The sequence below is a fragment of the Hemitrygon akajei genome, chromosome 11 (genome assembly GCF_048418815.1).
Source record: "Hemitrygon akajei chromosome 11, sHemAka1.3, whole genome shotgun sequence".
Lineage (NCBI taxonomy): Eukaryota > Metazoa > Chordata > Chondrichthyes > Myliobatiformes > Dasyatidae > Hemitrygon > Hemitrygon akajei.
The window spans coordinates 6810823-6824590 of record NC_133134.1 but is presented as its reverse complement, the minus strand read 5'-3'; the positions used below and the strand labels follow the sequence as shown (position 1 = coordinate 6824590).

General features: G+C 41.7%; 1 protein-coding gene across 2 annotated transcripts in view; it reads right to left on the bottom strand.

Moving 5' to 3' along the window:
- pms2 (PMS1 homolog 2, mismatch repair system component) overlaps window positions 1-13768 on the bottom strand; it is a 39356-nt gene that overhangs the window by 20122 nt on the left and 5466 nt on the right. For both annotated transcript variants that reach the window (XM_073060161.1, XM_073060162.1), the window contains 4 exons: window positions 11634-11720; window positions 8720-8822; window positions 7270-7453; window positions 5912-6079 (listed from right to left, as the gene is read on the bottom strand). In XM_073060161.1, coding sequence (XP_072916262.1) covers window positions 5912-6079; window positions 7270-7453; window positions 8720-8822; window positions 11634-11720 — 542 coding nt within the window. The remainder of the gene's footprint in view (window positions 1-5911; window positions 6080-7269; window positions 7454-8719; window positions 8823-11633; window positions 11721-13768) is intronic.

The window sequence follows — 13768 nt, the reverse complement described above, 5'->3', positions numbered from 1 at the left end:
ATAAGGGCTAAGAGTGTTGTAAAAACAAGCCTGAAGGCTTTGTGTGTCAATGCAAGGAGCATTCGTAACAAGGTGGATGAATTGAATGTGCAGATAATTATTAATGATTATGATATAGTTGGGATCACAGAGACATGGCTCCAGGGTGACCAAGGATGGGAGCTCAACATCCAGGGATATTCAATATTCAGGAGGGATAGACAGGAAAGAAAAGGAGGTGAGGTAGCATTGCTGGTTAAGGAGATTAACGCAATAGAAAGGAAGGACATTAGTCTGGAGGATGTGGAATCGATATGGGTAGAACTGCATAACACTAAGGGGCAGAAAACGCTGGTGGGAGTTGTGTACAGGCCACCTAACAGTAGTAGTGAGGTTGGGGATGGCATTAAACAGGAAATTAGAAATGCATGCAAAAAAGGAACAGTAGTTATAATGGGTGACTTCAATCTACATATAGATTGGGTGAACCAAATTGGTAAGGGTGCTGAGGAAGAGGATTTCTTGGAATGTATGCAGGATGGTTTTCTGAACCAACATGTCGAGGAACCAACTAGAGAGCAGGCCATTCTAGATTGGGTATTGAGCAATGAGGAAGGGTTGGTTAGCAATCTTGTCGTGCAAGGCCCCTTGGGTAAGAGTGACCATAATATGGTGGAATTCTTCATTAAGATGGAGAGTGACATAGTTAATTCAGAAACAAAGGTTCTGAACTTAAAGAAGGGTAACTTTGAAGGTATGAGACGTGAATTAGCTAAGATAGACTGGCAAATGATACTTAAAGGGTTGACGGTGGATATGCAATAGCAAGCATTTAAAGATCACATGGATGAACTACAACAATTGTTCATCCTAGTTTGGCAAAAGAATAAACCAGGGAAGGTAGTGCACCCGTGGCTGACAAGGGAAATTAGGGATAGTATCAAGTCCAAAGAAGAAACATATAAATTAGCAAAAAAAAAAGCGGCACACCTGAGGACTGGGAGCAATTCAGAGACCAGCAGAGGAGGACAAAGGGCTTAATTAGGAAAGGGAAAAAAGATTATGAGAGAAAGCTGGCAGAGAACATAAAAACTGACTGTAAAAGCTTTTATAGATATGTGAAAAGAAAAAGATTGGTCAAGACAAATGTAGGTCCTTTACAGCCAGAAACAGGTGAATTGATCATAGGGAACAAAGACATGGCAGACCAATTGAATAACTACTTTGGTTCTGTCTTCACTGAGGAGGACATAAATAATCTTCCGGAAATAGTAAGGGACCGAGGGTCTAGTGAGATGGAGGGACTGAGGGAAATACATGTTAGTAGGGAAATGGTGTTAGGTAAGTTGAAGGGATTAAAGGCAGATAAATCCCCAGGGCCAGATGGTCTGCATCCCAGAGTGCTTAAGGAAGTAGCCCAAGAAATAGTGGCTGCATTAGTGATAATTTTTCAAAACTCCTTAGATTCTGGATTAGTTCCTGAGGATTGGAGGGTGGCTAATGTAACCCCACTTTTTAAAAAAGGAGGGAGAGAGAAACCGGGGAATTATAGACCGGTTAGTCTGACATTGGTGGTGGGGAAAATGCTAGAGTCGGTTATTAAAGATGTGATAACAGCACATTTGGAAAGAGGTGAAATCATCAGACAAAGTCAGCATGGATTTGTGAAAGGAAAATCATGTCTGACAAATCTTACAGAATTTTTTGAAGATGTAACTAGTAGAGTGGATAGGGGAGAGCCAGTGGATGTGGTATATTTAGATTTTCAAAAGGCTTTTGACAAGGTCCCACACAGGAGATTAGTGTGCAAACTTAAAGCACACAGTATTGGGGGTGTGGTATTGATGTGGATAGAGAATTGGTTGGCAGACAGGAAGCAAAGAGTGGGAGTAAACGGGACCTTTTCAGAATGGCAGGCAGTGACTAGTGGGGTACCGCAAGGCTCAGTGCTGGGACCCCAGTTGTTTACAATATATATTAATGATTTAGACGAGGGAATTAAATGCAGCATTTCCAAGTTTGCGGATGACATGAAGCTGGGCGGCGGTGTTAGCTGTGAGGAGGATGCTAAGAGGATGCAGGGTGACTTGGGTAGGTTAGGTGAGTGGGCAAATTCATGGCAGATGCAATTTAATGTGGATAAATGTGAGGTTAGCCACTTTGGTTGCGAGAACAGGAAAACAGATTTTTATCTGAACGGTGGCCGATTAGGAAAAGGGGAGATGCAATGAGACCTGTGTGTCATTGTATACCAGTCATTGAAGGTGGGCATGCAGGTACAGCAGGCGGTGAAAAAGGCAAATGGTATGTTGGCATTCATAGCAAAAGGATTTGAGTACAGCAGCAGGGAGGTTCTACTGCAGTTGTACAAGGCCTTGGTGAGACCGCACCTAGAATATTGTGTGCAGTTTTGGTCCCCTAATCTGAGGAAAGACATTCTTGCCATAGAGGGAGTAAAGAGAAGGTTCACCAGATTGATTTCTGGGATGGCAGGACTTTCATATGAAGAAAGACTGGATAGACTAGGCTTATACTCACTGGAATTTCGAAGATTGAGGGGGGATCTTATTGAAACGTATAAAATTCTAAAGGGATTGGACAGGCTAGATGCAGGAAGATTGTTTCCGATGTTGGGGAAGTCCAGAACAAGGGGTCACAGTTTAAGGATAAAGGGGAAGCCTTTTAGGACCGAGATGAGGAAAAATTTCTTCACACAGAGAGTGGTGGTGAATCTGTGGAATTCTCTGCCACAGGAAACAGTTGAGGCCAGTTCATTGGCCATACTTAAGAGTAAGTTAGATATGGCCCTTGTGGCTAAAGGGATCAGGGGGTATGGCGAGAAAGCAGGTACAGGGTTTTGAGTTGGATGATCAGCCATGATCATACTGAACAGCGGTGCAGGCTCGAAGGGCCGAATGGCCTACTCCTGCACCTATTTTCTATGTTTCTATGACTTAAAGACCCGGTGATCTATGTAGGCTGGAGTAAAGGCCTTGTGCTTTGGCTCTTGGTAGGGTCACCCATGTTAAACAGGTCAAGAGTAGAGGTCAGACTAAGAGTTCCCCAGGTTCAGGGGTTCAGGGACTAACAACCCTGACAGCAATAAAAAGATTCCTTCTATATGGCCAAGGCCAGAGAAATGGAGAACCTTCATTGCTGCCCTAAACGCCAGCGGCAAAATGGGCAATTAGTAATAATAATCAACAACTTGGCCTGCTCTACAACGTGCTAAAAGGGGACCAACTGGAAGATGAATGCAGCTAAAAGAATGCCTAACTTCATGTGAAACTTTTTAACTGTTTGATAAATACAACTTAGCTTTGGAGGACCAGGTTCTAGGAATGAGGGATTTCAGCTCCAACATATGGTTTAATGTGCCAGTGAGGAGAAGGTACAAACTCCTTACAGATGGTGCTGGAAATGAACTCCGACGAGCCAAGCTGTTATAGTGTTTCACTACCTGCTATGCCCAAATTTGAGTCTTATGGATCTGACATTGGCTTATCAGGAGAAGCTAGGGTTTGGAGGGATATGATCTGGTTGCAGGTAGATGCGACCAGGCAGAAGATTGGGTCTGCATTGACTGGATGGGCTGAAGGGCCTGTTTCTGTGCTGCAGTACTCCATAACTCACTAAGTTTATAATAGTCTTATTAATAGAATCAAACTGCATTTTGCTGATAATCAATTCGCTACAAGTAATACTCCAAAGCCTTTTCAAGGAGGCAGCACTATAATAATCACTTTGCACATAATGGACTAACAAGGTAGTGATGCAGTAATTTTGAGTTCATCTACAAAACAACGTGCATCATGTCAAATTAAAAGAAAATTCCCAAAACATGTCAATTTACTAAAAATTAAAAACCAAAACTGTGAGGCTGAAAAAGTATTCATCCTCTTAGTAATTACTAAGCTAACTTTCCTCAGGTGCAATATAAAGTGTTACCTTACTAGCTCAGTTCATTAAGGTTATTATAGCAGGGGGTGGTAATGGGGACAAACTACCACTACCTATTAAATACTCCCAAAGGCATGCACCTCAAATAGCCTCTGGCAACCAAGTCCAGCTCCTGGCCTTCACGTATGGCTTAGCTACTAAGCCCAATGTAACAGTTTCTACTGACAGGAGAAGGGGCAAAGGCTGGTTACTGAAGCCGTAAAACTAGTTGCTTCAGGTAGATGGGCTCATCAGCATGGTTGGCAGCTCATCTAGGAGAAGGAAAACTCTGATCTCAAACCTCCACTGCCTTGCGGCTATACCCACTCATGGAGAAGGCTTCAGGAGTAAACCCAGAGGGAATCCAGAGCTGGAGTCCCTGAAACAGTCCTACGTTGAGTTCAATGTTGATTGGCAACTCCTGCAATACTACTGGTACCATACTGTATTGGTCTCTGCTGTTCCTTTGGGTTCATCAGATACGTGGAGAGGGGGAGTTTGCTGCATGGGTAACAGCTTGCTCTCCATATCGTACTGCCCAGGCCTGCATATCTAGACAGGTAGGACGTAATATCCATGGTCAACTCTGACCAGAAGAGGCTCTCACGTGTCACTCACCTTTCTAATTCACCCAATTTGTTGATGTAGAAAATTCCAGGATCACCTGTTTTCAAGGAATTAATATGTACAAATACCCCCCTCTCTCTGTAAGGTCCAACAGTATGGTAGATTTTCAAAAGACCAAACCAAAATAAGACAAAGAACATTCTAGGCAAGTCAAAGATGATAACAGAGAAGCACAAATCTGGGGAAGGGGTCAAGAATATCTCAAATGTACTGAGCACACCTCGGAGCTCGGTGCATTCCGTTGCGAAAAAAATGGAAAAAATATGAAGCCGCATTCTCTAAGTCAGGCTGCCCTTCGAAACTTAGTTGCCAGAGAGGAATGACACTTGCAAGAGTCTACTGTGACACCAGCAGTCACTCTGAGTGAGCTGCAGAAGTGAGTGGATACAACTGGAGACGAAGTTCATGGCTCCACAATCTCTAAGGCCTTGCAATTAAAAGGGTATTTACGGAAGAGTGGCAAGGAAGAAGCACTAGCTTTAAAAAAAGCATATCCTTGTCCGTAAAAACTTCGCAAAGCATCGCTTAGAAGATACTGTAAAGATGTGGAAAAAGGTCTTGTGGTCAGTTAAGACTAAACTGGAACCTTCTAGCCTCAATTCTAGGTAGTATGTGTGGTGTAGATCTAATACTGCTCATCAGCCAGGTTACACCATCCCTACTGTAAAGTATGGTGGAGGTCGCATCATGCTAAGGGGATGTTTTCAGCAGCAGGGACTTGAAATCTGGTCAGGATTGATGCAACGATGTATGCTGATAAACAGAGAGATCCTGGATAAAAACCTGCTAGCCTTTGGCAAAAAGTTTAAAGTGGAGAGCAAGTCCATCTTTTAGCAAGGCAACAACCCAGAGCACACTGCCAGAGCAACCATGGTGTGGTACAGTCAGAGTCCTGACCCTAACCCAATCAAATCTCTCTAGCAAGACATCAGGATTGCTGTTCACACTGCTTCCCAACTAACATGGCACCGCTTGAGAAATTCAGCAAGGAGAAATGGGCAAATCATGCTCCAACACGTTGTGCAAAGCTAATAGAGACTTATCTAAAAAGTCCACTCACTGGCTATAATAGCTGCAAGCAGTAGTTCAAGCAAGGGAGAGGGGAGAGAATGAATACTTGCGAACATTTGACATTCCAGTTTTTGAATTTTTAGTTTTTCATGCTTTACAATTTTCCCAGATTTTTGGGTTCTACTGTGAAAAAAATACTGTGTAGAAATTCTCAGTTAAATTGACCAAAATCCAAAGTTGTAATACTTATTTATGTGAGCAAAGGGTTGGGGAATGAATATTTTTTCAAGGCATTGCATGCCAGTGCTATTAAACCTTATTCTGATTCAGTGTGATTGATATATAAATATTTCACCTGCTTTGATCCAAAAACAGCACCGATATTCTCCTTTAACGTGGAGCAGCCACTAGTACAAACAACAGGGGTTTTCTTTCCTTGTCCAACTTGATTTGTACACGTGATCCGTATCCCTGTGGAAATGATGCAATAGGCCTGCAACACCTGCACCATTTTACCGTACTCCTGTGTGTTAGATATTTTAAAAAGAGTTTAAAAGTTTAGGATTATTAATGTTGTGGTTTCCTTTCAATGCAGTGAGAGTTCTGCAAGCATAATTGTTGGATAACAACTCACCAAAAACTAAACGAAAAAGATGCATTTAAGGAATTATAAAAAGAATAGGAAGGAAAATTATTCTGCTACAATATGATAAAATGATGAAATAAGGAACATTTCAAGATTCAACATTTTTTAATGTCACTCCTAGTACACAAATGTAAAGCATAACGAAATAATTGTTATTCTGGATCCAATGCAGCAAAAAGAAAAACAGATGCACATATTAACAATATTAAAAAACATAAATGTAAAAACACATAAGATAGCTTGTATACGTTGATTGATTGTACGTCCATAAAGTGATGCTTGGCACAGGAGTGTCTGTACATAAGGTGACTGACAGGAAATGATGAAGTAGTGGAGTGAACACTGCCTCACTCTTCCGTTTTCCATTTTTGCACTACTTACTTTTTAAAGAAACAGTACTGTGCCAAAGTCTTGGGCACATATACTGATTGGGTGTATAATGCTTTTGCATAATACTGTAGTAATTTTAAATATTGCACTGTACTGCTGTAGCGACAAAAAAACAAATTTCATGACACGTGAGTGATGATAAACCTGATTCTGATACGGGTCCCTGTTGTGGACTGAGAGTGGGAAGGGGGCAGGGAGAGGGGAATCATGGTTAGGAATCATAGGAGGGGGAGGGAACAGGAAGCACTACAGACACATTCTGTAATAATCAACAATGGAATCAAATGTCCTTGCTCGATGTCTCAGAGCTGGGTGTGTCTGCACTTGCGCCAACCTCCATCCCTGGCACTCATTCTTTGCCACTTGTCCCACAACCCTCCCGTGGCACTCCACCCTCAACATTCCCAACATCTTTTGCTCCCGCCAGATTTACAAACTCGCTCACTGCTCCACTTTGACAAATACAGTACTGTACCCTACCTTTATATATTCATGTGCCTGACTTTTGCACAGTACTGTAGATTTATTATAGTAACTTATCATTATGCATTGCAATGATCGCTGCCGCAAAATAATACATTTCACAACATATGCCTGTGATATTAAAGCTGATTCTGATTTTGAAAATGTTTCATGTTGACTATTTGTAATGCTTTACTTGAAAAACTTTAACCTACCTTCTTAATATTTCGCAGAAACTCCTTATGCCTGACCGGAAGTGTATTAAACAACTGCTGAACGTTAACTGTTGTCCCTTGCTGTCGAGGATATGGCATTTTTTGGTTGATGTGCCCATTATTGTCAAACAGCAGGCGGGTTCCAACTTTGGCAGTCTTGTGGCAAGTCACAATTGAAAGGTTGCTGTCAAGAGCAGAAGGACAATGATATAGGACAGTCTGATCTCTTCCTTTCAGGTAAAATATTAGCTCAAATGGTAAGCTGAAGTATTTATCATCAGGCCAGCACAATGCTTTTGGTGGTGTGGGTTAGTGGGTGGAGGTGTTGATCAACCTTACTGCTTGGGGGAAGGAACTGTTTTTGAGTCTGGTGGTCCTGGTGTGGATGCTACGTAGCCTCTACCCTGATGGAACAGGGTGGGTGAGATCCTTCATATTACTGGAATTGGTTGTTTCTGTGTCCCTTGCACCATTCTTAGAGTTGAGTTCAGAAGCAATTGCACCAGTAATTGTGCCTAAGCAGTGGTGTAACCCTAAAACAAGACTGTGATACACTGCCGTACAATTGGAACCATTTTTCTACTGGGTCCACATTACCTGTCAATTTGTAGCATAGCTTCATCTGACCAACCTTTGACTGATTTCTCCTGGATGAGCCCAGTAACACCCACTGCGGTCCTTTTGATAGGGGATATCAGTTCCTGGGTGGCGAGGTGGGAGATTCGTCTCTACCAAAAGAGGTTTAAAGCTTTCCCTCCCTTCACTAGCCTGCAGTTCTCCGTTGGACAACTGATGCTTAGCACCCCTCCCCCAACCCAACCATGAAGCCATGGGAGCAGGTGGTGGACTGTTGTACCAGCAGCTGATGCATATCACAAGTCCTGCTTAGGCGACCACTGACGCCAGGCAGACAGAGGATTGATAGTGGCTGGGGTCACCCGGCTTGTAAAGACATTGCCCAGAAGAAGGCAATGACAAACTACCTCTGCAGAAAAATTTGCCAAGAACCATAATCGCCCACATCATACAACACGGCACATAATGAATAAATGAATATCAGTTCCAGAATCCCAGTGTCAGTCCCAATTTTGGATGCTGCCAGAGTGGAGGTTGCACAAGAGGTGACACGGTAGCATAGTGGTTAGCATTACACTATTACAGTGACAGTGACCCTGGTTCAATTCCCGTTGCTGCCTATGAGGAGTCTGTTTTCCCCATAACCAGGTGGGTTTCCCCTGGGTGCTCCAGTTTCCTCCCACATCCCAAAGACGTTTCGGTTAGTAAGTTAAATGGCTACATGAATGTAGCTGGGCGGTGCAGGCTCATAGTGCTGTATCTCTAAATAAAAACATACTTTCACTTTCCTCCAAGGGAGGAATACAGGAAACAATGTTTACTCCAGAATCTACAAACAGTGCAACACACGTGAAGATTTTGAAAGTAACTGTACCTCAGGGCACACAAGGAGCTCAAGGCTTCACCTCTAAATCCAAATGTCTCCATGTGCAACAGGTCAGAGAAATCTTGTAGCTTGGATGTGTAATGTTTCAGTGCTTTGAAAATCAATATATATTTGCAAATATAAAAATATTTGTCATAAAATTTACTGTTTACATTTTAGGAACAAATTCTTAGTAACTTTTAAAGGTAAAATCAAAGAGACATTATTCTTTAGGCTTTTAATTTATATTTTAACATAAATGAAATCTGGTTTATTATTTCCAGGATTATCCCTATTTTCTTTAGTCATAATCATAAAATACAGAAAAAGGCCCTTCAACCCATCTAGTTCACACTGTCACTCGGTTTCGTTGCATTAATCTGCACCTGAAACATAGCCCTCCATATCCCTCCCATCCATGTACTTATCCAAACTTCTCTTAAGAACTGTAATCAAACCATCACTTCCGCTGGCAGCTTGTTCCACACACTCACCACCCTGAGTGAACAATTTCCCCTTCATGTTTTCCTTAAACATTTCACCTTTCTCCATAACCTATGACCTGTAGTTCTAGACTCACCCAGCCTCTGGGAAAAAGTCTACTTCCATTTACCCTATCTATACTCCTCATAATTTTGTATACCTCTATAAAATTCCCCCTCACTCTGTGCTCTAGGGAATAAAGTTTCAACCTATTCAACCTTTTCCTATAACTTGGGCCCTCAAGTCCCTGCAATTTCCTTGTAAATTTTCTCCGTACTCTTTCAAACTTATTGACATCTTTTCTGCTCCCTTCTTGAACAAAACAACGACATTAGCTATTTGCCAGTCCTCTGGGACCATGCTTGTGGCTAGAGAGGACATAAAAATCTTGGTTTTGACCCCAGCAATCTCATCTCTTGTTTCTCTCCAATAACCTGGAGTACATCCAATTAGGTCCTAAGGACAAATACACCAGAAGGTTCTACAAGATGAGGATCAAGTCAGGATTACTTGAACTGTGAGGCACAGCACCAACTTTGCCAGTTGATATCCCAAATCTGACTATCACTGGCCACAAAGAAAGGTCCTAGAGTCACGGTCATAGAGCAATACAGCACGGATACAGGCCTAGCAGCCCAATGAGTCCATGCCAACACGGTACCCACTAAACTAGTCCCAATTTTGTGCATTCGGTCCATGTCTCACTAAGCTCGGACACTCTATTTACCCATCCAAGCACTTCAAATGATACTATTGTATCTGCCTCAACCAGTTCCTCTGGAAGCTCACTGGATATACCCACAAACCTCAAAGTAAAAACGTTGCCCCTCAGATCTCTTTTAAACTTTTCCCCTCTCACCCCAAAACCATGCCTCCTAGTTTTGAACTCTCCTGCCCTAGTGGGGGGGGGGGGGAGGGTGGGAGAAGACTGTTATTGTTCACTTTATTTATGGCTTTGATAATTTTAAACATCTCTATAAGGTCACCTCTCATTCTCCTATGTTCAAAAGAATACAGAGTGAGCCCGGCCAGACCCTCCCTATAACTCAAGCCCTCTAATCCTTGTAAATCTTTTCTGCACTCTTTCCAGTTTAACTGTGTCTTTTCTTTAACAGGGTGGCTAAAATTGTACACAATACTCAAAGTGTGGCTTTGCCAATGACTTAAACAACTGCAACATTATGCCCCAACTCCTATAACCAATCCCCTGAATGAAGAAAGCCAGTGCTAAATACCTTTTCCACCACTCTGTCTACCTGTGACACCACTTTTTAAATAAGCTATCCACTTGTATTCCCAAATCCCACTGTTCTATTAAAATCCCCGTGTAGTACCTTTCGCAGTATAAGTCCGACGATATTTTGACTTCACCTCACACTATCTGTATTTAAATCCATTTGCCACTCTTCAGGCCTCTTCCCTAAATGATCGAGATTCCCTTGTAACCTATAACCGTCTTCACTATCAACAACACCTACTAATTTTGTGTCATCTGATCAAACTTTGTGCAGTTGCATCCAAATTAGGCCATTCGGCCCACTGAGTCTGCTCCATTGATTTAGGATCCCTCTCAACGCCATTCTCCTGCGTTCTCCCCGTAACGTTTGATGTCCTTATTAATCAAGGATTTAACAACCTCTGCTTTAAATATACCTAATGACTTGGCCTCCACAGCTGTCTGTAGTAATGAACTCCACAGATTCAGCACCCCTAGCTAAAGAAATTGCTCCTCATTTCTGTTCTAAAAGGACGTATTTTGAGGTAGTGCCCTCTGGTCCTAGACTCCACCACTATAGGAAGCATTCTTTCCACATCCATTCTATTTAGTCCATTCAATATTCAATAGGTTTCAGTGAGATCCCCCCCCCCCCCCCCTTATTCTTCTAAACTCCAATGAGTACAGGCCCAGAGCCATCAGATTTTCCTCAAATGTTAACCCTTTCATTTTTGGGATCAATCTCATGAACTTCCTCTGGACCCCCTCCAATGCAAGTTCATCCTTTCTTTGATATGGGGCACAAAACTGAGCTCAATACTCCAAGTGCAGTCTGAACAATGCCTTATAAAGTCTCAGCATTACATCCTTGCTTTTATTTCCTAGACCTTTCAAACATATGTTCATTCATATCATTTATATATCCATTAAAATAACAATTAACAAGTGTGATTTTACTTTAAAATATTATTAAACTAGACCATAATAATATACAAAATAGATGCAATGTCTGATCCACATAGATCTGACCAAGTCAAGACAAAATTTCTATTGGAAGGATACGTTATTCATCTCAAATGAAACAAATAAGTGTGCAAAAGGGAAATGGCAACCATTGAAATGTACATCCCTTTGCACAGAACTTGTCGCTATTTTTAAAATCATTGACTGTACAACATTATAGTTGCCTTTATTAAGAAATGGCAATAATAAAGAAAAACCTACTCAGTCCTTTGAAGTTTTTCTCCTCCACTCCATCTCCGTTATCTGATACTTCAATCAAATCTGCTCCAAATTCTTTCAATTTAATCTCTGAAAAACATCCAGAGAAAGAGAAAACTACATTTAAATTTGCAATGAATAGATGGATAGGGTTATAAAATGAACTTGTGGCATATTGGCCTTCAAAAAGCAAAGTATTGAGTACAGGCAAACACCAGGAAATCTGCAGATGCTGGAAATTCAAGCAACACACACAAAAATGCTGGTGGAACACAGCAGGCCGGGCAGCATCTATAGGGAGAAGTGCTGTCGACGTTTCAGGCCGAGACCCTTCGTCAGGACTAACTGAAAGGAAAGATAGTAAGAGCTCTGTATCCCTTTTGCCAATCACCTGTCTGGCTCTCAGCTTCACCTCACCCCCTCTGGTCTTCTCCTATCATTTCGCAATCTCTTACTATCTTTCCTTTCAGTTAGTCCTGATGAAGGGTCCCGGCCCGAAATGTCGACAGCTCTTCTCCCTATAGATGCCGCCTGGCCTGCTGCGTTCCACCAGCATTTTGTGTGTGTTATTGAGTACAGGAGCTGGATGTTATGTTGTAGTTGTATAATATAGTAGTGCAGCTGATAGAGCAGCCATTTTCACAGCTACAGTATCCCAGGTTCAATCCCCACCTCGGGCGCTGTCACTGTAAAGTTTGCATGATCTCCTTGTATAGAAACTGGGATGTTATTTTGAAGTTGTACATGTTTGTGAGGCATAATTTGGAGTATTGTGCGCAGTTCTGTTCACCTACCTCCAGGAAAGTTGTAAGATTGAAAGAGCACAGAAAAAATTTATAGGGTTGTTGTCGGGACTTGAGTTAGAGGAAATGTTTAATAGGTTAGGACTTTATTCCATGGAGCATAGGAAAATGAACGGAGATTTGAGAGAGAAGTATACAATATTATACGGGGTATTGATAGGGTAAATGCAAGCAGGTTTTTTCCATTGAGGCTGGGTGAACCTGGGTTAAGGATGCAAGGTGGAGTATTTAAGGGGAACATAAGGGGGAACTTCTTCACTCAGAGGGTGGCAGGAGTGTGGAACGAGCTGCCAGCAGAAGTGGTGGTGCAGGTTTGATTGCAACATTTAAAAGAAAGTTGGGTAAGTACATAGATGGGAAGGGTATGAAGGGCTATGGTCCAGGTGCAGGTCGATAGGACTAGGCAGAATAACACTTTGGCATGGGTTAGATGTGGCAAAGGACCTATTTCTGTGCTGTAGTTTTCTACAAATATTTCTTAGAAGTCACCACCTCTGAATATTGTCAAAAGTGACACCTATTCATGTGTTTTCTGCCCAAATAAACACTTGCCTTCAAATAAAAATCAAATGCAGCACCGTATTTAAATAAGGTAAACTTTACCCTGAGCAAACCATTTGCTATTAATTTTATTGCCAACATGGGAGCTGTTTATGTTAATCAAGTTTAATATCACCAGCATATGTCGTGCAATTTATTAACTTAATGGCAGCAGTACAGTGCAATACATATAATAGAGAAAAAAAATGCAATTACAGTTAATATGTATATATTAAATAGTTAAGTTAAATAAGTAGTGCAAAAAAAAAGGAAATAAAAAAGTAGTGAGGTAGCATTCATGGGTTCAATGCCCATTCAGAAACTGGATGGCAGAGGGGAAGAAGCTGTTCCTGAATTGTTCAGTGTATGCACCTCCTCCCTGATGGTAACAATGAGAAGAGGGCATGCCCTGTCTGGTGGGAGTCCTTAACCATGGATACCACTTTTCTAAAGCACCACTCCTTGAAAATGGCCTGGATACCATGGAGGATAATGCCCATGAAGGAGCTTGCCTTCTCTATAGCAAGCCAGTTATTCTGATGGAAGTACATAGACAGTTTGAAGCCTGATAAAATGCAATTTGTGCTTATACCTAATCACAGTGAATTGTTGTGACCTAATACTTATGGTACCTGAAAAAATGGTAAACTGACCAAGGTATAGTTTTCAAATCTTGGTGTAGCCCTTTAAAATCAGTTGTTATTGAGGATTTCAGATTGCAAAGTCTGAAGTCTACTTTACTTTGCAACCAATACTCACTTTAAGAACAAGATATTGGTTGCACCACTCAATCCC